This window comes from Leucopleurus acutus (assembly GCF_964270905.1).
Source record: "Leucopleurus acutus genome assembly, chromosome: 16".
NCBI lineage: Eukaryota > Metazoa > Chordata > Mammalia > Artiodactyla > Delphinidae > Leucopleurus > Leucopleurus acutus.
Window position 1 is genome coordinate 23,572,586 of NC_139158.1, and position 27,045 is coordinate 23,599,630.

The 27,045-nt window shown below is 41.3% G+C and overlaps 1 protein-coding gene across 2 annotated transcripts in view; it reads left to right on the top strand.

Annotated features, from left to right (window-relative positions):
* Positions 1–8,028: 8,028 nt before the first annotated feature.
* The window catches only part of SMG1 (SMG1 nonsense mediated mRNA decay associated PI3K related kinase), a 97,404-nt gene continuing 78,387 nt past the window's right edge, over positions 8,029–27,045 (top strand). For both annotated transcript variants that reach the window (XM_082857250.1, XM_082857249.1), the window contains exon 1: positions 8,029–8,467. In XM_082857250.1, coding sequence (XP_082713376.1) covers positions 8,382–8,467 — 86 coding nt within the window. In that variant the 5' untranslated portion in view covers positions 8,029–8,381. The remainder of the gene's footprint in view (positions 8,468–27,045) is intronic.

The window sequence follows — 27,045 nt, forward strand, 5'->3', positions numbered from 1 at the left end:
GGTAAATGCACAGCCCCTCGAGGTGTGTGGGCTGGTAAGGGGACACAATTGTTAAAATCCAGGCTACTTCCTTGTCAGTGTGTTTTTGGGACTTTGTGTATAGCCTCATTAGGCAATAACGTCAAAGGTCTAAATCTGAAACCTTGATGAATGTGAAGTCAGGCGCAGGACCAAATGTCCCTTCTGTTCCTGCCTATGCCAGTCCCCTGCCTGCCACCAGCTGGGTGATTTTGGACAGGCTGCTCAGTTACTCTTGGCATCAGAGATGCCTACCGCATAGCGTGGTTTTGGAGAATTCCATGAAGTAAATTAGTAAAATAGGCATTAGCAAATGCTCAATAAATATTAGCTAGAGTTGGTCACCATTATTAGAGCTAACACTCTATGCCTTGGCCAAAGTTTATTTAGTTGTTCTATGTCGGTCACTGCCACATAAGAGTATTGTTTCTCTGTTCGTTCGTTCAACACGTATTTATCAAATGCTTTAGCTTTTTTAAAATTGTGTGTTTCTTTTTAATTAATTAATTTATTTTTGTCTGCATTGGGTCTTCATTGCTGTGCGAGGACTTTCTCTAGCTGTGGCGAGGGTGGGCTACTCTTCCTTGCAGTGTGCAGGCTTCTCATTGCGGTGGCTTCTCTTGTTGCAGAGCACGGGCTCTAGGTGCGTGGGCTTCAGTAGTTGCAGCTCGCAGACCCAGTAGTTGTGGCATGTAGGCTCAGTAGTTGTGGCTCTGGAGTGCAAGCTCAGTAGTTGTGGTGCAAGGGCTTAGTTGCTCTGTGGCATGTGGGATCTTCCTGGACCAGGGCTCGAACCCGTGTGGCCTGCATTGGCAGGCGGATTCTTAACCACTGTGCCACCAGGGAAGTTCCTTAAAATTGTGTTTTCAGGGCTTTCCTGGTGGTGCAGTGGTTGAGAGTCCTCCTGCCGATGCAGGGGACACGGGTTCGTGTCCCGGTCCGGGAAGATCCCACATGCCGCGGAGTGGCTGGGCCCGTGAGCCATGGCCGCTGAGCCTGCGCATCCGGAGGCTGTGCTCCGCAACGGGAGAGGCCGCAACAGTGAGAGGCCCGCGTACCTCAAAAAAAAAAAAATTGTGTTTTCAAATACTATTTCTATATTTTAATTAGAAAACGAGCAATAAGCAGGGGAAATAATCACCCGTGATCCCACTTACCACAGGATATCAATATTAAGTAAATTTAATACATTTTTTCTAATCTTTTTTCTATAAAACCTTCCCCTCCTTTTTTTTTTTTTTTTTGCAGTACGCAAGCCCCTCACCGCTGTGGCCTCTCCCGTTGCGGAGGACAGGCTCCGGACGCGCAGGCCCAGCGACCATGGCTCACGAGCCCAGCCGCTCCGTGGCACGTGGGATCCTCCCAGACCGGGGCACGAACCCGCGTCCCCTGCATCGGCAGGCAGACTCCCAACCACTGCGCCACCAGGGAAGCCCTTCCCCTCCCTTTTTTAACTGAGCTGAGGTCATAGCACATGTTCACATTTGGATCTCATGCTCTTTTTAATTTATTTTTTACTTTTTAATTTAATTTTTATTTTACATTAGAGTATAGTTGATTTACAATATTGTGGTAGTTTCAGGTGTACAGCAAAGTGGTTCAGTTACACATATACATGTATACATTATTTTTCAGATTCTTTTCCCATATAGATTATTACAGAATATTGAATAGAGTTCCCTGTGCTATACAGTAGGTCCTTGTTGATTATCTATTTTATATATAATAGTGTGTATCTGTTAATCCCAAATCCTAATTTATCCCTTCCCTCCACCTTTCCCCTTTGGTAACCACAAGTCTGTTTTCGAAACTGTGAGTCTGTTTCTGTTTTCTAAATAAGTTCATTTGTATCATTTTTTTTAGATTCCACATATAAATGATATCATATGACATTTGTCTTTCTCTGTCTGACTTACTTCACTTAGTATGATAATCTTTAGGTCCATCCATGTTGCTGCAAATGACATTATTTAATTCTTTTTTATGGCTGAGTAGTATTCCATTGTATATATGTACCACATTTTATTTTTTTTGGTTCTGCCACTATTTTATTTTATTTTACTTTATCTTACATATAAATGTATCTATTCTTTTTCAAATTGTATTCCTATTTAGGTTTTACATAATATTGAGTAGAGTTCCCTGTGCTATACAGTAGGTCCTTGTTGGTTATCCATTTTAAATATAGCAGTGTGTACATGTCAATCCCAAACTTCCTAACTATTCCTTTCCCCTACCCTTCCCCCCAGTAACCAGAAGTTCCTTCTCTAAGTCTGTGAGTCTGTTTCTGTTTTGTAAATAACTTCACTTGTATCATTTCTTTTTAGATTCTGCATATAAGTGATATTATACAATGTTTCTCTTTGTCTGACTTACCTCACTTAGTATGACAATCTCTAAGTCCATCCATGTTGCTGCAATCCGCATTATTTCATTCTTTTTAATGGCTTAGTAACATTCCATTGTATATATATACCACATCTTCTTTATCCATTCCTCTGTTTTGTATTTTTTCATTTTAAAATTAATTAATTAATTTATATTTTATTTTTGGCTGCGTTGGGTCTTTGTTGCTGCGCGTGAGCTTTCTCTAGTTGTGGTGAGTGGGGGGCTACTCTTCGTTGTGGTGTGCAGGCTTCTCAATGAGGTGGCTTCTCTTGTTGTGCAGCACAGGCTCTAGGCACGTGGGCCCAGTAGTTGTGGCACACAGGCTTAGTTGCTCTGCAGCATGTGGGATTTTCCCAGGCCAGCGCTCGAATCTGTGTCCCCTGCATTGGCAGGTGGATTCTTAACCACTGTGCTACCAGGGAAGTCCCCTCCATTCCTCTGTTGATGGACATTTAGGTTGCTTCCATGTCTTGGCTAGTATAAATATTGCTGCTATGAACACTGGGGTGCATGTTTTTGTTTTTTTTTTTTTCGGAACGCCGGCCTCTCACTGTTGTGGCCTCTCCCGTTGTGGAGCACAGGCTCTGGACGCGCAGGCTCAGCGGCCATGGCTCACGGGCCCAGCTGCTCCGCGGCATGTGGGATCTTCCCGGACCGGGACACGAACCCGTGTCCCCTGCATCGGCAGGTGGACTCTCAACTACTGCGCCACCAGGGAAGCCCCTCATTGCAGTTTTGATTTGCATTTCTCTATTTCATGTTCTTTTTTAAACATGTAAGCATAATATCTTCTCGATTCCATTAAAATCTTCATAATTATAATTTTTAATAATCTGAAGAAAATTACAAGTACGAATGGACTGTCTCCTAATGTTTCCTACTGTTGGACACTGAAATGATGCCTCCTCTTTTTTTGTGTGTGCTATTTATAAGTAAAACTGAGACCAATACTTCTGTATCAATCTTGGTCCATATCTTAGTTAATTTCCATTTCATTCCTTCCACTAACAACTATTTTTTGAGTGCTTACTCTGAGTCAGGTGCTGTGCTGTGTGCTGGGGATGGAGGCGGTAAAGGTGAGACAGGTATGGACTTGAATCTCACAGAGCTCATATCCTAAGGGTGAGACAGATAATAAATATGCAAAGAGACACAATACTTGCAGATGGTGATGGGTGTTACCAAGGAAAGAACTAGGGTGTGTGATAGAACACACCTGGAAAGGGCACTGGCCAGCTCTTTTGAGCAGGGAGGTCAGGGAAAACCTCTCAGAAGACTTGAGATGGTGTACCCTGAGAAAACCATCATTCAACAAGAGTCATGCACTACAACGTTCACTGCAGCTCTATTTACAATAGCCAGGACATGGGAGCAACCTAAGTGTCCATCGACAGATGAATGGATAAAGAAGATGTGGCACATACATACAGTGGAATATTACTCAGCCATAAAAAGAAAGGAAATTGAGTTATTTGTAGTCAGGTGGATGGACCTAGAGACTGTCATACAGAGTGAAATAAGTCAGAAAGAGAAAAACAAATATCGTATGCTAACACATATATATGGAATCTGAAAAAAAAAAAAAACAAGTTTCTGAAGAACCTAGGGGCAGGACAGGAATAAAGATGCAGACGTAGAGAATGGACTTGAGGACACCGGGAGGGGAAGGGTAAGCTGGGACGAAGTGAGAGAGTGGCATGGCCATATGTACACTACCAAATGTAAACTAGATAGCTAGTGGGAAGCAGCTGCATAGCACAGGGAGATCAGCTCAGTGCTCTGTGACCACCTAGAGGAGTAGGATAGGGAGGGTGGGAGGGAGACGCAAGAGGGAGGGGATATATGTATACATATAACTGATTCACTTTGTTATACAGCAGAAACTAACACACCATTGTAAAGTAATTATACTCCAGTAAAGATGTTAAAAAAAAAAAAAAAAAGACTTGAGATGGGCCAGGAAAAGAGGGCCAGGACTAGGGTGAGACAAAAGAGGTGCCTAGAGGCCCTAATTTAAGGAGGCACTCACTCGCAGGCTGGTGCAAGTGCAGGGTTGGCACTTGGACAACCTCAAGAGTGAGTGCCTCCTTAAATTTGGCCCCAGAGGCACTCCACTCTTTACCCCAGTACCAACCTTGATGGGAGTAAAGGCAGGAAAGGCATTCCAGGCAGAGGGAACAGCAAGTACAAAAAAGTGCAGGGGCTGGAGAGGCTAAGTGTGTTTCAGGAACTGAAATTCTGTCTCTATTATTGGAGTGGAATGAAAAAGTGCTAATGGAACCAGTGAAGCAAAACTACTAAAAGAAGTGAGAAAAAATTTTGGAAAGTTTTCAGAGTTGATCATATTTGATGTGTATATATTTTTAAGTATCCAAGTAGTCATCATGGGAAAAACCGGGCTTTTAATTCTTTCTTCTCAGTGGTTTAGAATTGTCTTTATAGTCCACATGTATTGGGAGGTGAGGATGTGGTGGGGTCCCCAATAACTTTTTCAGTGCTTAGGTGCTCAAAAGTGGTGTTACTCAATCTTGGCTGCATATTAGAATCCCCTGGGGAAGTCAAAAGTATTGATGCCTGAGTCTACACTGAGAGATCCTGATTTAATTGGGGTACAGCCTACATACCCTTTTCCTATAAGGTACAGCCTACATACCCTTTTCCTATAAGGTACAGCCTACATACCCTTTTCCTATAAGGACAAACTTTAGAACCATTGTTAGGATCCTGTTTTGGGTATGAGCAGCCCTGGGATGTTTGCAATGCAGGAGAAGCCAGCTTTTACAGGCTCTTAGTAATGATGAGTCTGGATTTTATCCTAAGAATGGGAAGCCATTGGTGCATTTTAAGTAGGATGTTCGCATGATCTGATTTTTATTTTAAGAAAATCACTTTGTCTGTAATGTGGCACATTTCCTTAGGATAGTTTCCCAGGAGAAGAATTAGTGGGGGAAAGGGCGTTAGTTTTAAGTCTTTGGACACACACTCTTAAATTGCTTTCCAGGAAGTTGCTGCCACATGACACTCACCCACCTCCCATGTCCTCACACCTCCCCTGTGCCAACACTGTTTTTGAGGGTTAATCACTTCCATGAAAGGAGTAGAAAAAACAATGATAAATAAGAAGGAATTGTTTGAGCAACTGGGCACAACCCCTGCCAGCTACTTTTCTTTTTTTTTTCTTTTTCTTCATTGGTCAAATATTATCCAGATAGCCACGTGCTTCAGAGAAGTGGTGAATCTGATCTTTAGGTAATTTTTTTTGATTGCTTACCATGTGGAAGGCACTGTGAAAAACACTTTACATGCAAGATCGCTATTAATCCTCTCAACATCCTCAAGAGGTCAGTGCTAATATTATCATCTTCATTTTACAGATGAGAACCTGGGGCACTGCGAGAGTCAGGAGCTTTGCTGATGCTCCCTCAGCTCTTAAGTGGAGTTGGAATTTGAACCCAGAGCCCTTCCTTGAAGTACTCTGCTGTTGTTCTGTAATTTGAAAAGGTTAAAGGACTCCTGACATTTTTCTCAGGGGTCTAAGGTTCTGATTATTCTGTTGGGAATCATTTTGGAAGCTGAACAATTGACATAATTTGGTCATCACTGCACCTTTGTTGCAATCAACTGTTGAAGCAAGTCAAAATTATTAATTGGCTACATCAGTCATTTGCTCATGGGTCTGAGGGTCCCAAAGAGGAAGAGAGCATCAACTTACCTGGAGCACAAAAAAAAAAGGATCTGAGGAAGACAGGTCCAAGAATCGTCAAAACTTAGAACTAAGAAAAGGCTTTGGGGGAAGGGGCCTTTTTAGTCAGATTGCAAGACAGGCTTGCAGAATGATGGAGAGAGGGGAGATTGAGCAAACATAACAATTCCAGACATTTCTAATAATAGATCTATCTCTCTGACCCCTACTTCCAGAGTTGCTTAAGGACAAGGATTGAGTCTGGATCTCTGTCCCTGTCCCCAACTGCTTGGTTAGTAGATGATCAATAAATTTTGCTGAATGTTGAATGAAAGAATAAATCATGATTAGGCTGCACATTAAAAACATACTTGAGGATAATATGTTCACTGTTGCTTATGTAATTAGACATTAACTACAAACAAACCAAAATAACTTGTGGCAGGATTAACAATTTTCCAGAGAGAACCATACTGAGTGAGGGGACCCTAATCTTGGGACTCGATTCAAGAGGGACTTTTTCTCTTCATCAGAGAGTAGGGAAGAAAGGATACCTCTTGTAGGGCCCCGTTTACAACTGGTGGGATCCTTCCTCACAGCAAGTGCAGGGGAACCCAGGGCAAATTTCAGGGTAGAGTGTGTACCTTCCAGATGCATCTCTCTTCACTCAGGTATTTTATTAAAAAAATTTCTTTTTTACACATGTGGGTGACCATGCTTGGGTCTGACCTAGTGGGAATTTCTGTGTTGAGTCAAATAGCCCCAGTTCAGAGGAGTTTCTTTTTTCCTGAATGGGTGGAGGGGAGAGGGGAGAAAAGTGCTTTTGAAAATCTAACTTTCTATCCGCTAGAACTGGCAGGATCATACCTTTATGAGGGGTTGCTGGGCACAAGAAAGGAGCCCAGGGTTGAAGCGGGATGAGTGTGTAACACCTCATAATCTCAAGTACTTTTGGTAACCATTTTAAATCACACAAGCAACATATAAAGACTTTCTTCTTGCAACATAAAATAGGTTAAGACCCTCTGTGCAGACAAGGGTAAGATCCTTTTTACTATCCTCCCCAAAGGTAACTCCTGTTACCTGTTCGATGTGCATTTTGCTGACCTTTTCTCAATGTATATGGATGGCATTCACATCATGTATCAGATGCTTTAGTGAAGTCTTTCTGGCGGACTGTCGCTGTGGGGGAGAGAGTGCTCAGGTTTACCCCCCAGCCCCCCGACTCTTTTTGGAGGGGAAGGTGGGCAAGTGTAACGGTGAGAGGATTTCAGAGCATATTTCACATTGCAGGGAATCGGGTCTGGTGCTTGAGAGTACTCCGCTTTCTCTATTTAATTTAGTTTTTTGCAATGTGAAGAAATGGTCGAGGTGTCAGGACTCCATGGGCATTTCAGGCGTTGGCTGGGTAAATAGATACCCACCCTCTCTCTTTTTTTTTTAATTTCCACTTTTTACCGTAGAAGGTGAGGAACGTGGAGGCACGTGAACCCTAAAGGCACGCCTCCGTGTGTGTGTGTGTGTGTGTGTGTGTGTGTGTGTGTGTGCGCGCGCGCGCACCCCCCCCCCAGCAAGGGCACCCCAGGTTCTTAATTGGATGCTTGTTTACACCTTACTGCCCGGCCCTCAAGGGGTCAGGTGTTTTCCCGGGCTTATGTGGGAGGGTGTGCGTGTGGGAGTGGTGGCGGAGATTCCCCTCTCCCGTGATCCCCTGCGGCGGGGCCAGACCTCGGCGAGGTCCGCGGATAGTGCAGAATACCGCAGGGCGCGGGAGGATCGTCCGCTCGCTGAGCCCGGCCCCGGCCCCGCCCCCGGCCCCGCCCCCGCCCCGCCCTTCCGATTCGGCCCCGCCCCTCTCCCCTGGCCCGGCGGGCGCCGGCCCCGCCCCTCACTCCCAGCATGCCGTGCGGCAGCGGCGGCGCGGCGGGCGGAGTCGGGAGGTGGAGTAGCCGTGGCTGTGTGAGCTTGAGGATCCGCGGCCACCGCCTCCTCCTCGCTGTTCTCCTCCTCCTGCGCCCCGGCGTCGCGGGCCGCGTACGGCCCTGTAAGAGACGTCGCCTCCCCTTCCTCCGCCTCCCTCTCACCGCGCCGCTCCCGCCTCCCAGTCCTGCGCTGCGGGCTCAGGCGGAACCCGGAACGGCCGTCCGCCTCCCCCGCCCTCCGCCGCCTCCTCCTCCTGCTCGGCTTCCTCCTCTGACCCGGGCCGGAGCGGAGTGTCGGCGGCGGCCGGTTCGGGCGGCGACTCGCGCTTCTTCGGGCGGCGGCGCTTGGCCATGTCGTGTCGGGGAAGGTAATGAGCCGCAGAGCCCCGGGGTCTCGGCTGAGCAGCGGCGGCGGCGGCACCAAGTACCCGCGGAGCTGGAATGACTGGCAACCTAGGTGGGTGAGCCGGCGCCCAGCCCGCCGACCCGACCCCGGGCCCCGCCTCGGGCGGGCCGAGGCCTAGGACCGCCGGGGTGGGAGGCGCGGCCTAGGCTCTCCACCCTCCTCCCCCCACCCCATCCCCCGCCCCGGGGAACCAGGCGCGGCTTCCTGGGTCCCCTCCCGCCCCGGCCGGGGGAGGAAGGCCGCTGGGAGGCGAGGCCTAAATGCCTCCCCTCTCCCTGCATTTCAACTCGGGGGCTGGAGCCGAGAGCCAGGGCGCCGGGAGAAGGCACTGGCCTAGGAGTTGGGTGAAGGAAGGGGGACCTGGCGGTGGGGGCACTTTTTACTTGCCACCTTGCCCTCAAGTTGGGATATGAGTTGGGGGATCCTGAGAGTACGGGACCCTCTCTGTTACCCATTAACTTCCCTGATCTTTAACCCTTTGAGTCCCCACGTGAAAGATTTCCTTAACTGGGATCCCTTCTGCGACCCCCACGTGTTAATATTAAAAAAACAAAACAAAACCCAGCACTCCAAGGCATTACTCTGACAACAGCGTAGTTGTGGAGCATGAGACTAGATTGTGACTGTGTTAATGGGGCCGACCGACCCTGGTACTAGGAAATGAAGTTTTCCCCAAGTGCAGGGGCAGTTACTCTGGCGGAGAGCAATTCATACCCGGACACTTGTACGGACAGTTGCTTAGAGGAGTAGAGAATTTGATTTGATTTCAGACAGGTTTGGGGCCTAGTTGGAAATGAGTATATGAGGAGGATCGAGTTTTGTTCCCGCCCCCCCCCCCACCACTTTTTGGCCACCCCGGGCCGATTGCAGGATCTCAGTTGCCCAGCCAGGGATGGAACCTGGGCCTCGGTAGTGGAAGCACGGAATCCTAACCACTAGGCCACCAGGAAACTCCCTGCGGAGCATCGACTTCTTAAAAAAAATTAATTTTCGTGTCTTTCTGATTAATCATGGGGCAGTTGTACCTAATTTAGGACTAATTTATTCTTATCTCTCTTACTGAATAAGTGCTTGTAATACTCAAGACTATCTTGGAACTTAGCCCAGCGCCTAGAAGAACTTCCTAAACGTATATAATATTTTGGGGTTAGTTGATTCATGGAGCTCTCATACTTTGAAGCACACTTGCCATATGATTGTCCAGGAACTGGCCAAATAAATGTTAGACAAACACACGTTGTTGGGATGACTTTTGCTTCTTGATGGGTTCATGTAATTCCAGCAGTGTTTGGAAATAATTTGGTAAGATGTTCGAAGGTAACACTTTAATACTTGATAGAAAAATCAAAATACTCTTTTGGCTACTGAGTGGTACACATCTCATTCTGTTTAATATGCCTTCCCAAATCCTGTGTCTGTTGAGATCGGGTGTATATAACTAGGTGACTTTAAAAGTTAATGCCTGAGCCTAGAATTGAGATAAGTAGTTAAAAAAAAATGTTTTGAAAGCATAGTTTTACTTGTTCTTTACCACTTAGGGTTTATGCCTGCTTTACATAAAATCAGTTAACTAGTTTTGGTATTTATATCTGTAATTGACATTCTTTTGTATGTTCATTGAAATGCGTGAAATTTGATTTTTTTTTTTGCATCTAATGAATTAGATGATAAATGAGCTTGAATTTGACATTTGAGAGCTCTTTGACAGTAGATTTTCCATTATTTTTCAGTACTGTGGTCAGCATATGTAAAAGAATGTACACAGTATCCCTTTAGAGGACTAAATAAAGTGCCCTTCACAAATAGTCCTGGAGCTTCTGGAAAAGAATAAGTTGTAGCTTGTGTTTCTAAATAAATGGAGTAGCCCAGTTGCAGCTATGGGTTGAGATCACCTGGCTTAATTTGACAGGTATGAAGCAGAATGGCTTATATAGTTGTGGAATATGTACGTGGGTTATTAGTATTGTCTGTTTTTCTTCAAGTACTTTATTTCTTGGCTGTGTGTGGGGGAGGATGTATGCATTCTTGGAAGCTGTGCTGTTTCACAGTCTCAGAACTTATTGCCTAGGTAGACAGATACTGTGAGATGCCCTTGGTTACATGGAGTAACAGTTGATTAGGATGTTGGAAATACTTGACTTTTTTGTAGAGGAAGGAATAGAAAAGTATGGACAGTACGCCATAGCAAAACTTGATTTCTTTGCACTGTTGCCTAATTGTTTTGTTAAATAGCCAATAAAAAACTTCAGGTGTTTGCCAAGTCATAAATTTTCATGAGTTAAATTTGAGGTGGTTACTCTGTACCCTCTTCACTTTAGAAAGGTGACAGACTCCAGTTAACTGACAGAATGGAGCTCGATTTTTCCCCTTGCTTAAATGGGGGTTTGTTTTTCTAAACATCTTCAAATGCAGGCACATTCCGTATGGTTCATCAGAGTCATTTTGGTTTAAAAAAATTTTTTTTTGCCTTTCTGTACCAGTCCTTGTCTGATTTTTTGGGGTTCTATTTTACTAGATTTAGTCTTTTTGAAAAGTAGGATTTAAAAAAGCAATTTTTGCTTGGTTTCTTTTAGTGTTAGTTTGTCAGTTAGTCTGGAAACCGACTGTTGAGTCAATGATGGCCACACCTGATACTTCACACGTATTGACAGGAAGTGTTCCAGGTGGCTGAATAGACTAGTGTCATGTGGCAACAGAGCAAGCCCACCTTTGCTAAAAGCATACCTCTAGCAGAAAGCATTTTCTTCGTTTTCATTCACTGTACTCTCCATTAACTTTTTTTAAAATAAATTTATTTTATTTATGTATTTTTGGCTGCGTTGGGTCTTCGTTGCTGTGCGCGGGCTTTCTCTAGTTGCAGCGAGTGGGGGCTACTCTTCGTTGCGGTGCGTGGGCTTCTCATTGCAGTGGCTTCTCTTGTTGCACAGCACAGGCTCTAGGCGCGCAGGCTCAGTAGTTGCGGCTCGCGGGCTCCAGAGTGCAGGCTCAGTAGTTGTGGCGCACAGGCTTAGTTGCTCTGCGGTATGTGGGATCTTCGCGGACCAGGGCTTGAACCCATGTCCCCTGCATTGGCAGGGGGATTCTCAACTGCTGTGCCACCAGCGCAGCCCCTCCATTAACATTTAAGAATGATTAGGCAAATGAGTGGTTTTATTATTGGCACTAACCAGTCTCTCCTTTTCTTGACTTTATTTTGGGGAATAATCTTCTGGGTGCACCAATCAAGATAGAGATCAGAATGATTTGTTTTAAAATTAAGTGTATATGGGACTTCCCTGGTGGTCTAGTGGTTAAGACTCCTGGGCTTCCACTGCAGGGAGCGCGGGTCTGATCCCTGTTTGGCGAACTAAGATCCTGCATGCCAGGTGGTGAAGCAAAAAAAAAAAAAGTGTGTAATTTGTTATATTGTTCATTTTAATTCTCCAAGATGACAAGACTGATTTGACATTGGAGTCAAATATAGATTAGTTCAACAAGCAAGAGTGAGCGTTGTCAAATGAAAACACATAATTTTACTTCCACACTTGGGCATCTTAAGACTTTATTCGTTTAACAGATATATCTTGGGTATCTTACTGTGCCCAATGTTAAGATCTTTCTACAGTTCTAAAAGGATGAAACTGTATAATAAAGACAGCTTCTATTTTTGGTAAAATGTAGACAGATTGAAGTTCTCACAAGTACAAATACCTTCATTCTCCATTGTCACAGACCAAAAGATGGGGAAGAGGGCTGTGAAGATTGAAAAGCCAAAAACTAGTATGTCTGACATTGTGAGAAGCTGGATTTTTGAAACTAGAGTTGTCTATTCAGCCTTTTATGAGTCTGTACTGTCTGATGTCCATAGGTGCATAATATAGTGAAATACATAAAGGGTGAAATTAAGTGGAGTTACATATTTTATAACTATAAATAGAGCTTTAGTTAAACAGAATTTAATGGTTGCCAATTCTGTACCACAGATTTTCATGTACATTAAGGAGTTCCAGATAATTGTGTATGGGTGTTTAATTTGGGGGGAAAGTTTATTTTTTCCATTATAGAATAAAATATATTCCTTATGAAACATATGGCAATTTTATCTTTAAATTGAACCCTTTTCCCCCTTCTGTTGTGGTTCCTTTTTAAGTTGGGAGTATAACTGAAGGGTTTTTTAAATAATAGGAGATTGTGAAATATTCTAATTCAATGAAAATATTCTAATTCAGGAAATAGTGATCCTGTAGGGATTTTTATGACTAATAGAGCTACTGTCTTTAAGGAGATTATCGGTTAGTATGGGGGATAAGAAAGGGCTTTGTAAAAGGTAAAGCAGTATATGGATATTAATTGTGATATAATTCTTGGTAAAATTCTTTTTATATGTGGTTTACAGTTTAAAACTTGGAGAGTCAGAGGAGGGAAAGCTGTACAGTTGAGTAGGGGGCAGTGGGACCATGAAATTGATCTGTTCTATTTTGACAGTAAATTTGGGGGGGGGATCAAAAAATAGAAGAAAGCAGGGAAATGGCAAAATGCAAGTTGTCCTTGGTAAAATGTTACCAGTTTGGTTAGAAGGATGGGGTATTTGTGAGGTGTGATACAAATAAGAGATGAAGCTTAAGAGCTGGAGTGGGGCTGTATTGTAGGTCTTGAATCATACTGGACGTGTTTGGAATGACTTTAGGGAACTACTGAAGTTTTACCAGCATGGAAGTGGCGTAATTGAGGAAGATTAAAATTAGTTGTGTGTGTGTGTGTGTGTGTGTGTGTGTGTGTGTGTAACCACAGTAGGAGGCAGTTGGAACAGTCTAGACAAGAGACTGTTGAGGACCTGAATATTGTTTATAATTCATGGTTTAAATTCAGACAAAAGTATTCAGCTCAATATATGGAATTTCCATAAGCAAGAGCCCCTTATTTGTTATCTGGTGTTGATTGAGGGTGATCACTAAAGTGATACTTTTTATCTGCTCACACTTCAATTCAGGTTAGGACACTTACATTATATAGGATGATCATATACACAAAATGGAGTGTGGTTGATGGTTTTTTTTTTTTTTTTTTTGAACACTGAGTTCTCACAACTTTTAAATTTAGGCTTTCCTGCTTTCACTGCTTGGCACTTGCTTACTTGATTTTCTTTCCCAATCCTAATCACCTAAAATAAATCCCTGAGGCGGCTTTCAGTGGACCTCCCTTTATAGATTCACACAAGCTGTCATTTGTTTGGTGTCTCTTCATATTGTTTTCTGCTTACCTGTCTTTGGCTATCTTAAAGTTTTCTCAGAATCCATTTTATTTTGGGGACTAGAAAATAAAACACATCCCCTCTTGTTTAGAGGTCTAACAATGAAGGTTGCAGACATTTTATGGTTTAATTCCTGTATGAAATACTCCAGCTTATTACTTTTTTTAATGTAGAATATAACCTATTAAATTTTTAGGGAGACATTTGTGTTCTCTTTTTTAAATTGAGGTATAACTGACATACAACATATTAGTTTCAGGTGTATGTATATGTTTTTATTATGTTCTGCTCCATCTTGTATTAGTTGAGGGTACTTTTTCTCTCTTAGTTGCATTGTTTTTTGAACTTGTTACTTTTTTGAGATAAAATTTATCCATGTATAGGTCTTAAGTTGAGTGATTTTTGACAAATGTATACACCTGTGTAACCATAATCCTGATCAAGATACAGATACACAATGACTTTGCAGTTGGATAACTTCCCTTCCCACTGCACCCACCCACCCCAAAAAAACCCAAAAACCCTGGCAGAGTGTACATGTGGATCTTACCTTAAAAGTTATTATAGACAGGAAATTTTTGAATATTATCTTATGATTTATTACCAACTTATGGTTTCTGAAGATTGATAACCTCGTCATCTTCAACATAGTTCTGTTATTCCTCTTTTGCTATAAACAAACTTGGGATATCTGAAGATCCTTGTGAAAACAGTTTCAGATGGTGGATCCACTGTTAACCTTTTCAGGCATTTGAGTCCTGGAACACAGAGGAGCTCTCCTAAGTTTGTTGGCTAAATTTATTCCTGTGAGCTACAGGTTCACGGACTTTTCTCTTCCCTCTTGAACCTACCGTTGGTAGCTCTGTTTTTTTGTCCTCTCCCCAACCTAAACATTGCACTTCCCTTAAGATCCTTACCCTACCCTCTGCCCTCTGTGATCTTCCCAAATCTTGGTACAGGTCTACAATGAAAGGGAACTGTGCTTATCACTTCAACCTTTTTTTGTTCTCCCAACTAGTTTGTCCCTGAAGGCTGAGCCTGTCATTTTCTCTACTGTTCTGTGTACTTAGCCTAAAGCACTCCCCAAACTCATTTCTGTCTTAAGGGCCTTTGCAAGTCCTGTTCTTGCTGTGTAGCTACTGCATAGATTGTTCTTCTCAGAGTGCTTGACCTGGGTGTTTTCATGCTATCTCAGCCTAAGTGCACCCCCTCAGTGAGAAGCACCAGGCTTCTCTAATAACACTCACTATCTGAGTTTTTTTGTGTGTGTCTTCCCCAGTAAGACATAACCTTTATGTATGCATGCATTGTATAATGGTTTTACTTCTGTATCCCTTCTTCCCTACCAGTGCGTCAATAAATAGTAAACACTCTAAATTTGAGTGTCCTTTCTCAAGTAAATACATGAAAATGGAATTCTGCAAGTTTGTTTTTGTGTTTAGAGTTAACTGCAGGGCTTAGAACACTGTAACTGTAGGAGGCATTTTGAGAGGAACTGTTCCTTGTACAGCAGCTCGGTTAGCCGGAGGCAGCAACTTAAGTAAGGTGATTGTACAGGTTCAAAGGGACAATGTTCTAGTGGACTGAGGTGACCAGATCAGACTATGGCCATTTAAGATTCATAGGTTTTATCCATCTTGAAGAAATACTCTGCTCACATAAAGTTAATTTATACATTGACAGTTTATCCCATATCTGTTGTATCTATTTGTACATTATTTAAACAGTCTAATCACCAAAAAGTTAAGCACTGGGTGGGTTGAGCCTCTTTTGACATTCCATTAGAAGGCCTGAGGAAACAAACCTCTTGCCAGTTGTATGCCTGCTGATTGGGGAATGACTGAAATCCAAAATTTCCAGAATCAACAGGTTTCTTTCATAGTGAATTACTTCTTTCATATTAATCTTCATACCCTTTGAAAAAAGGAGATTGTATTCCTGTTAGAAATCATTCCTTAGGAAGTTAATGTTGCTATTCATAGCGTGTCTAGGATCTCATGTTTATTATTTAAAAACCTGTTACAGACTTTTTGTGTTTATTACTTAAAAATCTTTTTCAAAAGAGGAGTTTCTGGGGAATTCCCTGGTAGTCCAGTGGTTTGGCGCTTTCACTGCCAGGGCCTGGGTTTGATCCCTGGAGGGGGAACTAAGACCCTACAAACCACACAGCCCCCCCCACCTCCCCTCTCCCCCCAAAAGAGGAATTTCTGGCTTCCCTGGTGGTGCAGTGGGTTAAGAATCCGCCTGCCAATGCAGGGGACACGAGTCTGAGCCCAGTCCTGGAAGATCCCACATGCTGCGGAGCAACTAAGCCCATGTGCCACAACTGCTGAGCCTGCGCTCTAGGGCTCGTGAGCCACACTTACTGAAGCCGTGGTGCCTAGAGCCGGTGCACCGCAACAAGAGAAACCACCGCAATGAGAGTCCTGTGTGCTGCAACTAGACAAAAACCCACGCACAGCAACAAAGCCCCAATGCAGCCAAGAATAAATAAAATAAAATAAATAAATTAAAAAAAAAAGAGTTTCTGGTATCAGAATTGTAGATTGCTTTTTGGTATGGAACTTACTAAATTCTGCTATTTCTTTGTTTATAAGGAAAGGCACTACTTTTTTCCTTTACCCTTTTTATCATCAATAAAGCACCTCAGCAGTGCTCTTATAGGTCCACAAGAAAATTATTACAGGCTCTGCAGTGGCCTAAGGTAATTATATGTATATGTGTGCAGATTTTTTAAAAAAATTGTTGAACTTAGTATTTACTAGATTTTTATTTTTGGGTGGCATCTAATATATTAATACCTTTTCTGCTGATTAGGCAAAAGCCTTCACTAATAAGCATGTCTTGGACTATATAGTGACATGTATTAGTTTTTCCTCTGTATATGACAGCATTGGCAACAATCTTGTTTTTTACTGAAGTTCTTTGAATTAAAATTTTCCCTCTTATTTAAATTTATTTGAAAAATTATCTTTACTGTCTCCTCTTTAGCATTTTAATCTTCTGATTTAAAAAGATGTGTGTATATGGAGTGTGTGTGTCAGTGTGTGTGTTTGAAATTTTAACTTTCATCTTGGAATATTTAGTTCTTTGAAGCAACCTATGACTCTTGCTATCCTGCCTCTTAAGGGTCTCCCTAGTTTATATTCCTAGTAATATGGACCCTGGAATCCTTGTCTGAAATATATCACTTTATTTCCAGTCTCTTTGCTTTGATTCTGACACTGGAAATTCAGACTCATTGCCCTAATGACAGAGTGTATGTTGACTTCCTGCAGTTTGCCAGAAATTAGGCAGAAAAATCTATTAATTTGAGGAAAAATGTCAGACTTTTTGTCTGTTCTCTGTAGAATGGGACTCTCTTCTGATTTGATGATTAAAATGATCCAAAGATGATCACCAGTATCACATAGTATTGTACAGATGAATTAATGCATATTTAATTGGAAAGAAAACACATCCTGGATTTTCTTTCCTAAAAAGATTGATTGTTTTTCTTCCTGTCCTTATATTCTTTTGATAAATTTGAAGAAAAATGAAAATGGTTTTCCAGAAGTAAGACAATGAACCTTGAGATTTAGTGTCTATTCATTAGTCTGGTTTAGAGGAATCTACCCTGAGGTACAGTTTGTATTGTTTTTGAAGGACTTGAGTTAGAATTCTGTTATAAGTGATTAATTGTCATTATTTGAAATATTGATGTAATTTTCATATGTGGTATCTTGTTCCTTTTTTGAAAATACTGAAACTAAAGATGAACTTATGCTTAATAAAAGTGTGTTGGGGGGTGGTAATCAATTGACTATAAGACAGAGTTTTGTAAAAGCAGCCTTTTATTTAATTAAAGTGGCCTATCTTGTATAGTTACTATAATGCTAGTATTCCCTGTGTTTTTATTGTAATCTTATTGAAGATGTGAAAATTACACCACAGTGCTCTTCTCCCTGCTCTTTTAGTCCATTTAAAAATCCACTTGTTGTCTTAGTATAATTACATTGGAGAAGTTAGAAGTAGAACCAGAGTGTTTTAGATTCTTCTCTAAGGTATATTTATTTTTAAGAATGTGTGCATTTTTAGTTTTGATCCTTTACAAATATTTGTCTTAGGAGAGGCTGGGGTCATGAAAATAGCAATGGACTAAGAATGGGAAGACAGAGGTCTTTTGTACTGACGTTACCAGCTGTCCCTCTGAGGAGGGATGCATTCCCTAAGACGCAGGGTTGTGAGGATTAAAGATAAAGTTTGGGAAATTACTTTCGAAACTGTAAAATGCTATACAAATGATATTTATGTTGTCACATCTGAATCAAATTTGGAATTTTAAAGAACCTCCCTCTTTTATCTCTTCCTCAAAAAGTTAGAATTTACTACACACATGCACCCACACTCTAGTTCAAATTTCATTTTTCTCTTCTAGAACTCTTAAGTACCTAGAGTGTGTGTGTGTGTATGTGTGTGTGGTAACTTCTAAAAGTTTCATGAAGGGCATTTATGTCAAGTGTCTTAGAGGATATATGACTGGAAGCTCATGTAATTGTTAAATTTCTATTAGGTATGGCATTTGCCATCCTTAGTATAGTAGTGGCTTTTCTTTTTACATTTTCTACTTATAGGCTTCTAGAATGAAAATTTCCATTAGGCTATCATCCTGTTTCAAGTTGGTCAATGAGGAATTTCACTGTAGGTCTGCATCATTCTTTATTATTTTTTCTATATATCTTATAATTCACACTTTTAAGAACTTGATACCAGTTGAAATTGTGAGACAACAAAAATAATCTAATCTTTCTGACTGCATTTATTGTAGGGCAGGTGCAAATGGAATTAAATAGAGACAGGGTAGGTTAAAGGGTAGCTTGTACCTTGCTTAACTTTCATTATACAGTTGGAATTTAAGAACTGATTCTTATAAGAACATCAATTGAATGCTGCATTGCGTTTTCTCCCCTACTCTAGTACGTATGTATGTTTGTTTTAAAGGGAGTAGGGAAATCATGGAATCATGGAAAGGATAGCCTCTGGCAATGTAATAGTTTGAAATACATAAAAAAAGAAGAACCACATACATCTTCTAAACAGATAGGAATTAATGAAATTTTGTATCATTACGTAGTGTATATACAGTATTAAGCTTTCATGAGATTTTGGTACTATTTTACATTGTAGCACTATAAATTTACTCAAAATGGGTAAATACTGCCTCCTAAGGAACTTCATATCTAGAAACATTGATTTTTCTCTTTCGTTTTAAAGTTCTTATTTTATACCACTTAAATCCATCTGATACAAGTGTGTTTAGTGTAAAATATAACAAAAGAAAGAGATAGGGTTTGTATAGGCCTTTTGAGTTTGTATAGGCCTTTTGAGTTTAAAGTGGCTTAAGTGATGATTTTGAACTGTTTCATAGCTTTCTCAAACTTATAGCTAAATACTTTAAATACTTCAGTGTATTTCTGGCCACTGCTGAGCACAGTTGGAGTGCTGTTTCTTGGCGCTTGATTGCTGCTTACTAGAATATTTCAATAACTACCCCAAACTGTCTTCATTTAATAAATATTTCTGCAGTTAGAAGAGTAATCTGGTTTTTGTGAAAAATGTCTTCCTTTCCCAACTATTTGATTTAGGAGCCCATGTCTTTTGAGATTTATCTGTGAGACATTTTTATTTGTTTATGTTTAAGTAGGGGAGGATATGGCTGTTCAAGATCACCTCTGAAAAAGAGGTTCCAATGCTTAAGTAGGAGGGTTTGCCATACATACTTTACCATGATACCACTGATTACAGGTAGTATGTTTCTTTACCAGTTTGGTATTTAATAGTGTTATTTCCTACCCCAGGATACCTAAGGAGATAGGTCCTAAAGGAGTTACTGGACATGTTGAAAGGAGTCAGGATCCATTTAAAAATCCATTTGCTGTCTTCGTATAATTATGTTGGTAAAGTTAGAAACAGAACCAAGGTGTTTTAGATTTCTCTCTAAGGTGTATTTATTTGTTTAAGAGGGTTGGGGTTGGGGGTCATGTGTCTGATTTGAGAATGGCCTAAAGATATTTCTGGTAATGTCTTCCTCTGTTGAGAATCATGTGTGGAATATGAAAATCAGTGTCTTTTCCCTACTTGCCATTATATTTAAGATGTGTTACATGTTAAGGGGTGCATGTTAGAATATTGCTTTTTCGATGCCCACATCCTTGACTCTGCCCAGGATTTGTAGGGTATACCATACCATTGTGGCAGTAGAGCCTAACTTGGTAATAGTTTTCTTTAAAAATACGTGTGTCTAAATTGCCTAGTATTTACTTTTTCTTGATGTGTTACAAGTGATTTTTGGCAACCACATCATTTTTCTTGACCTGTAAAAAAAAAAAAAAAGTGGTAATGATGTTATCTGTTACACAGTACATATTTGTACCACAGTGCTTTTTTGGATTATTTCTAAAGGGAAAATTTAAAATATGTAATTGTTAGAGAATCTCACAAGCATGTTAGTCCCTTGGGTGTATGCTTGAGTCTATTAGTCAGAGGAACTTTATCAGAATAACTCTACAGTCGTTATTTGCCTGTTTTCAGGACTTTTGATTTTTATTTACTTATTTGTTTGTTTTGGCCCCCCCCACCCCAGTTTTCAGGACTTTTTATGTTTTTAAATATTTATTTATTTGGTTGTGGTGGGATCTTCGTTGCAGCGTGTGGAATCTTTTAGATGCGGCTGCAGGATCTTCAGTTGCGGCATGCACACTCTTAGTTGCGGAATGTGGAGTTCCCTGACCGGGGATCAAACCCCGGCCCCCTGCATTGGGAGTGCAGAGCTTTAGTCACTGGACCATCAGGGAAGTCCCCAGGACTTTTTAAAAGATGGTCGCACACATTTCTTATATTATAAAACACTCTGCCCTATCCTTGATTAGAGTCCCCCTCTGGTCTCAAGACTTCGTTTTAGGATTTCTTTAGTGTTTAACTCTTAGTGATTCTTAATGTTCTGTGTCCTAAGTGGCTATGTTTGGCATATAACTGGAGAGTCTGCGTGAAGGTGAGGGGGTGGGACATGTTTCTTGGTAGACTTTCAGTCTTTTTGTCCTTCCTCTACTAGGGAGGTCACGCAGTAAGAGATTTCCTTTCAATCTTGGCAATTTCCCAGGCTGAATGGGATGTTTCTAAAGTACTTCCAGGACTTGCTGACAAAAGAGGAAGATAAGGGATGCAAATGGTAGCTGAAGCAGGGTTTTATTTAAGGCTGTAAACTAGCTTGGGTTAAAAATAAAGGTCAGGGCTTCCCTGGTGGCGCAGTGGTTGAGAGTCTGCCTGCCGATGCAGGGGACACGGGTTCGTGCCCCGGTCCGGGAAGATCCCACATGCCGCGGAGCGGCTGGGCCCGTGAGCCATGGCCGCTGAGCCTGCGTGTCCGTGTCCGGAGCCTGTGCTCCGCGACGGGAGAGGCCACACAACAGTGAGAGGCCCGCATTACCACAAAATAAATAAATAAATAAATAAAGGTCAGAAGAACGTGAGTCCAGTTAACGTGGTGCCTTAGATTCGGAAGCCTTCAGGTGAACGATTATTTAGCATTAACAAAATTGTTTTTTTTGTTAAATGCTGAAAATTGAATTCACATCTGTATTGGAGATTAAAAGCATACCACCTTTTATCAGTATTCTTAATGCCTAGTAAGAAATGAATTTATGCCAGATGAGGTACAGAACCTCATAATACTTAAATACGTGAAATAAATTAGAAGTGGACTGCCTGTCTCTCTCTCAGGCAATGATTTTTCTGAGTTTGCCAGCGACAGTGCTTTGACTCTTTAAATTTTTTTGAAAGCTATCAAAATGGGTAGGTAATAAAATATTAGGAATTTACAGGGTGTTTCTTTTTTAAAAAAATAAAGTGCTATAAGGACTTAGGCATTTCTCAAGCATTGCTAAAGAGTAAAATTACTATCTTGCTAGAAATTTGGAACTTTTTTACTATTAGTCTAGGTAACAGTTGTCTTTTACTGGTTTAAGTGCACTGTTTTGTTTCTTTCTGTACCTTGGCTAGGTTAATCCTTCCCTAGCTTAAAGTTCCAGCTCTCATGCCTGATTAACTCAGACACTGACAGTCTTTGGTTTCATTGGAGAGCATCCAGTGCTACATTTTTGCTTTTCCATTGAGAATGGCTACAAAATATGGCAGGCAATATAAGACATGAAATATCGAATTATTAAAAATAAATCAATGTTCTTTTACTTTTATACCTTTACTGTAAAGAAACATACTCTTTCCTATATGTCAGATTTATTGAGGTTTAGTTTATATGCTGTAGAGTTCTTTGAGTTTTGAGGAATGCAGATAGTATTGTAACCATGAGCACCACAATCACGCTGTAAATAGTTCCATCATATCTTCCCTTCCCCCACCCCAAGTTTCCTTGCTCCCTTTTGTAGTCAACTTCTCCCAGCCCTTGGTAACTGGTCTTTTTTCCCCTATAATTTTGTCTTTTCAAGAATGTCATAAATAAGGTTTTAAAAAATTGTTGTAAAATACACATAAAATTTACCATTTTACAATTCAGTGGTATTACGTACATTCATAACATGTGCAACCGTGACCACAATCTAGTTCCAGAACTTTTTATCACCCCAAGTGGAAACCCAGTATCAATTAAGCGGTCACTCCCCATTTTCCCCTCTTCCCAGCACCTGGCAACCACAAATCTATTTTCTCTGTGGATTTGCCTATTCTGGGTATTTCATATAAATGGAATCATGTAATATGTAACCTTTTGTGTCAGACCTCTTTGACTTAGTATAACATTTTCAAGGGTCATCCGTGTTATAGTAGGTATGGCTGAATAATCATCTGTTGTATACCACATTTTGTTTATCCATTCATCCTTTGATGGGCATTTGAGTTTCTATCTTTTGGCTATTGTGAATAGTATTGTGGTGAACATACACCTATAAGTTTTTGTTTGAACATTTGTTTTCAATTCTTTTGGGCATATACCTGGGAGTGGATTTGCTGGATCATGTGGTAATTCTATGTTTAACTTTTTGAGGAACTGCCAAACTTTTCTGAAGTCCTTTGTACCATTTTACATTCTTATCAGTGATGTACAAGGGTTCCAATTTCTCCACCTCTCACAACATTTTCCATTAAAATTTTTTTGGCTATTCTAGTGGGTGTGGTTGCTGTTTGTGGTTTTGATTTCCATTTTCCTATTCACTAATAAAGTTGAGCAACTTTTCATGTGTTAATTGGCCATTTGTATGTCTTCGGAGAGATGTATCAATTCAGGTCTTTTGCCCATTTTTAAATTGGATTGTTTGTCTTTTTGTTGAGTTATAGGAGTTCTTTGTATATTTTGGATACTAGACACTTCTCTTATGAGGTATATGATTTGCAAGTATTTTCTCTGGTTTTATGAGTGGTCTTTTCATTTGATAGTGTCCTTTGCACAAAAATAAATAAGACTTCTAAAATGCATATTAAGTAGAATTTAAAAATTTGGAATCATTTAAATATATTACCGAAGCCATCCCTATCTATTACTGGCTTCTTTTTTGTGTTCAGAGAAGTTATTATTAAGATCATATGCATAGACCATATTTTAGTTATATAAAGTTTTACCTTAGAAGACAAAATTTTTACTTAAATAATCACAATGGATTTTGATCCAAGGTCATCTTCTACTCAGTTCCCCACCCCTCTCCATGCAGCAACCACTATACTGTTTTCCTTTCCTTATGAAAGGTGTGTGGTATTAGATAATACAGTATCTCTGCCTTCAATACTAGCATCTTTTCAAACTAGTGGGCAAATTGAAGCTAGTATATAACTACTAAAGTGCAAGCTAGTGTGGTTCTCTCTTTGAGTGTTGTAAGAGTTTGAAGAAGGGGCTGAATGATGGGATTTTTATTTTTTTTCTGAAAGCACAGAACATTTTATACTCCTAATTGGAACTTATACTAACAGTTCTTTTTTTTCTAGATTGTAAATTCTTAGAGGGTTGGAACTATCTTACTTAGTTCGCCTTTTGGAGTCATTACTCCAAGTTAGTGCTCTTGTTGTAGAACATAACCAAGACAATATTGTTGATTAGGGAGTATGGGTTCTAGGTTGAATGTTGAAGAAAACTTAGTGTTGGGTTAGGTTAGGGGACTGCATTCCAGTGTCAAGAGAAAGGCCTCAGTTGTGAGAATAGGCAATCATTTAGTCAACAACTAATTTGTGTGCCATCAAGGCAATGAGGGGTACAATGATAAGCAACGCTAACAGGCTCTTGCCCTTTTGGAATTTACAGTCTCCTGGCAGAACACAGTTAAATAAGCTTCTCAAATGGTGTAAGAGCTAAGGGAACTATTAGGTTCTCTGGAAGCATTTATATAGCAGGGACTCCTAGTCACCCTCAGGGGAATCAGAAACTTTGCGAAGGAAAGCTGAAGCTTGAAGGACATTGAAAAATTAGCTAGGGTCGGCAAGTGCTGAGGACAAGGCTGTTCCAGGCAGACGAGCTGAGCAAGGTGACTGAAAGATTGGGATGGATGGAGCATAGAATGTAAAAGGATTACAAGAGTGTGGAGAGTTAGCTGAAAAGGGAGGTAAGGTACATAAGATGATAAAGGGCAGTGGGAGGACATCAGATTTGTGTTTCATAAGAATTATTTTTGTTGCACTGTGGAGGAGAAGTGGGAGAGAGGTGAGAATTGGAGATGGGAAACATACTGTGTCTGACTGGCCAAATAGTGCCATTTATTGGAAAATACCTGATGATGGTACCATTTATTAAAATGGGGGTTCCAGGAAGAAAGGAGCTAGTTGTGTTTGAGGCATTAGAACATTAAGATTGTTTTTTTAAACAGTTGGGTTTATAGGTCTGGACCTCAGAGTGGAGATCTATGATGGAGGCCTGGATTTGGGAGTCGATGTCATACAGGTGATAAGTACTGCCATCGGCATGGATTGCGGGAGAGAGTACAAAGTGAGATGCATAGAGGGCCTGTGGTCAAGCTTTGAGAAACTCCAAGATTTAGTATTTGGTAGAGGAGGCTGAGCAAGCCTTCAAAGGTTCCTGAAAAAGCAGAACCAGAGAGGCAGCAAGAAATACAGACTATAACATACTATAAGCCAAAGGAAGGGAAGAATCTGGTTACTTTGAATTCTCAGGATCTGAGCCCAAGTTATTGTAAGGATTTTAAAAAGAAGTTTTCATTCAGCCCACCTCATTCCTTTGTAAGGCACCTTTGTGTAGGCCACAGCCTGCTCAACCCTGCTCAGAAGCCCTGTGAAAACCTTCTATGAGAGGATGAGTAAGAAGCAGCAGCCTGGAATATATCTTGCTTTTATCAACCTGGAGGTCTTAGTTGGTTTTGCCAAAAGTGATAGGGCAGAAGTTGGATTGGTGTAGCTGGAGGAGCTAGTGGAGGTAAAGAAATGATACAGCGAGTAGAGACAATTCTTAGTGTGACTGCAAAGAGCAAGGGCAGATTGTTTAGTTGGAGGGATGTGGAATTGATGGACTTTTTCTGTTTTTTGGGAGTTTTTTTTGTGTTTTTTTTTTTTGCGCTACGCGGGCCTCTCACTGCCATGGCCTCTCCCGTTGCGGAGCACAGGCTCCGGACGCGCAGGCTCAGCGGCCATGGCTCACGGGCCCAGCCAATCCGCGGCTTGTGGGATCTTCCTGGACCAGGGCACGAACCCGGTGTCCCCTGCATTGGCAGGCAGACTCTCAACCACTGTGCCACCAGGGAAGCCCTGGGTGTTTTTTTATTTTTTTTAATATTTTTATTTTTTTTTCGATACGCCGGCCTCTCACTCTTGTGGCCTCTCCTGCTGCGGAGCACAGGCTCCGGACGCACAGGCCCAGTGGCCATGGCTCACGGGCCCAGCCGCTCCGCGGCATGTGGGATCTTCCTGGACCGGGGCACGACCCGTGTCCCCTGCATCGGCAGGCGGACTCTCAACCGCTGCGCCACCAGGGAAGCCCCCTGGGTGTTTTTTTAAAATATGTTTTTGTATTCTTACATTGGAGATACTAGGAAATTTTACATGTTTAAGGAGAGCATTCAGTTTGGTGGGAAAGGTAGACTCCCTAGGAGAAAGACTATTTGTGAAAAGTTATGAGAAGGTAGACATAGAATCCTAATCAAGGCCTAGAGTTGGGTGCAGGTGTGTTATGGTATCTTTTTTTCCCCCCTTGGTTAAGTAGAAAGAGAGAATTTGTCAGGGATTTAGGAGAGTATTTTGGAATCTGAAGAGAATGGGGAATGTCTGGATAGTGCATGTGGGAGATGAACATTGGAGGACCTGGGGATGTGGTGCTTACTGATGGATGATGGAATTGATAATTGGGTTTATGCAGGGTTGGGATTTTGCCAGATTGGTGTGAGGGAAATGTTAAGGCAGGTTAAGGGAATTGGCAAGAGTTATTGAAATGATAAACCATGAAAAACTGGTTAAAGAAGGAAGTTAAGAAGAAAGAAGGTACTTGGATTGGAAAAAAGTAGAGAGAATCACTGGAATTAAAGTTACTAAAAAAACCTTTAGAGTGGTATTGAGAAAGTGTGAGTAGTCGAGAGTTGTCAAAAGCAAAGCAAGTCATTGGGGGCATTGAGCAAGAAGAACTGAAAAGGGCTTGTGGGATTTTAGAGACAAGTAAGCCACCAGTGGCAGTTGCTACTGGGGCAGGAGCAGTTTCTGTGGAGTGCGGAGGGTGGGACCCTGGTTACAGTGAGTTGGAAAGTGAGAGAAGGCAAGGAAAAGAAATTTTCAAGAGGTTTGGCTGTGAAGAATCTATCTAGACAATTAACTTTAGAAGGAGAAAGAGAATTAAGGTTTTTGTTTTTGTTTTTTTAGAGGAAAGACCTGAATGTGTTTATATGTTGATGTTGTGATGAGCATTGGGAAAGTCAGAGATGCAAGGCATACTCCAGAAGGTAGGGGAATGTATGAATCCAAAGGGTTACTGCAGATAGGAGGTTTAGTCGTTCCATTATGTGAATGTGATGGGAAGAAATGTTCTGTGTGCAGACATAGGTAAATTTGTAGATTGCTGGAAGGAGGTTGGCAGGCAGTGGTGGAGTGTTGAAGAACTTGAAAGTTAGAACTGAGTTTGAGTTCTTGCTCTGCCTTTAATTAGCTCTGCTGCTTTAGGTAAGTTATGGAATCTTTGTTACCTCATCTGTAAGAAGGTAACTTACCGTCTTCAGTAATCACAACAGGATTATGTTGAAGATTAAATGAGGTGATAAATGTATGTAAACTGCTTGGGGAGGTTGCCTACCAGACTTTATTATGAGCTCAGAATTTAGTTCTTACTATTCAGAGTGCTGTAGAAAAACTTGTATTTCTAATATAGCAAGAATCTGTAAGGTTATCAGTGGTAGTGCTGGGGGAAGGAGAAAAGTGCAGAAAGTTTGAA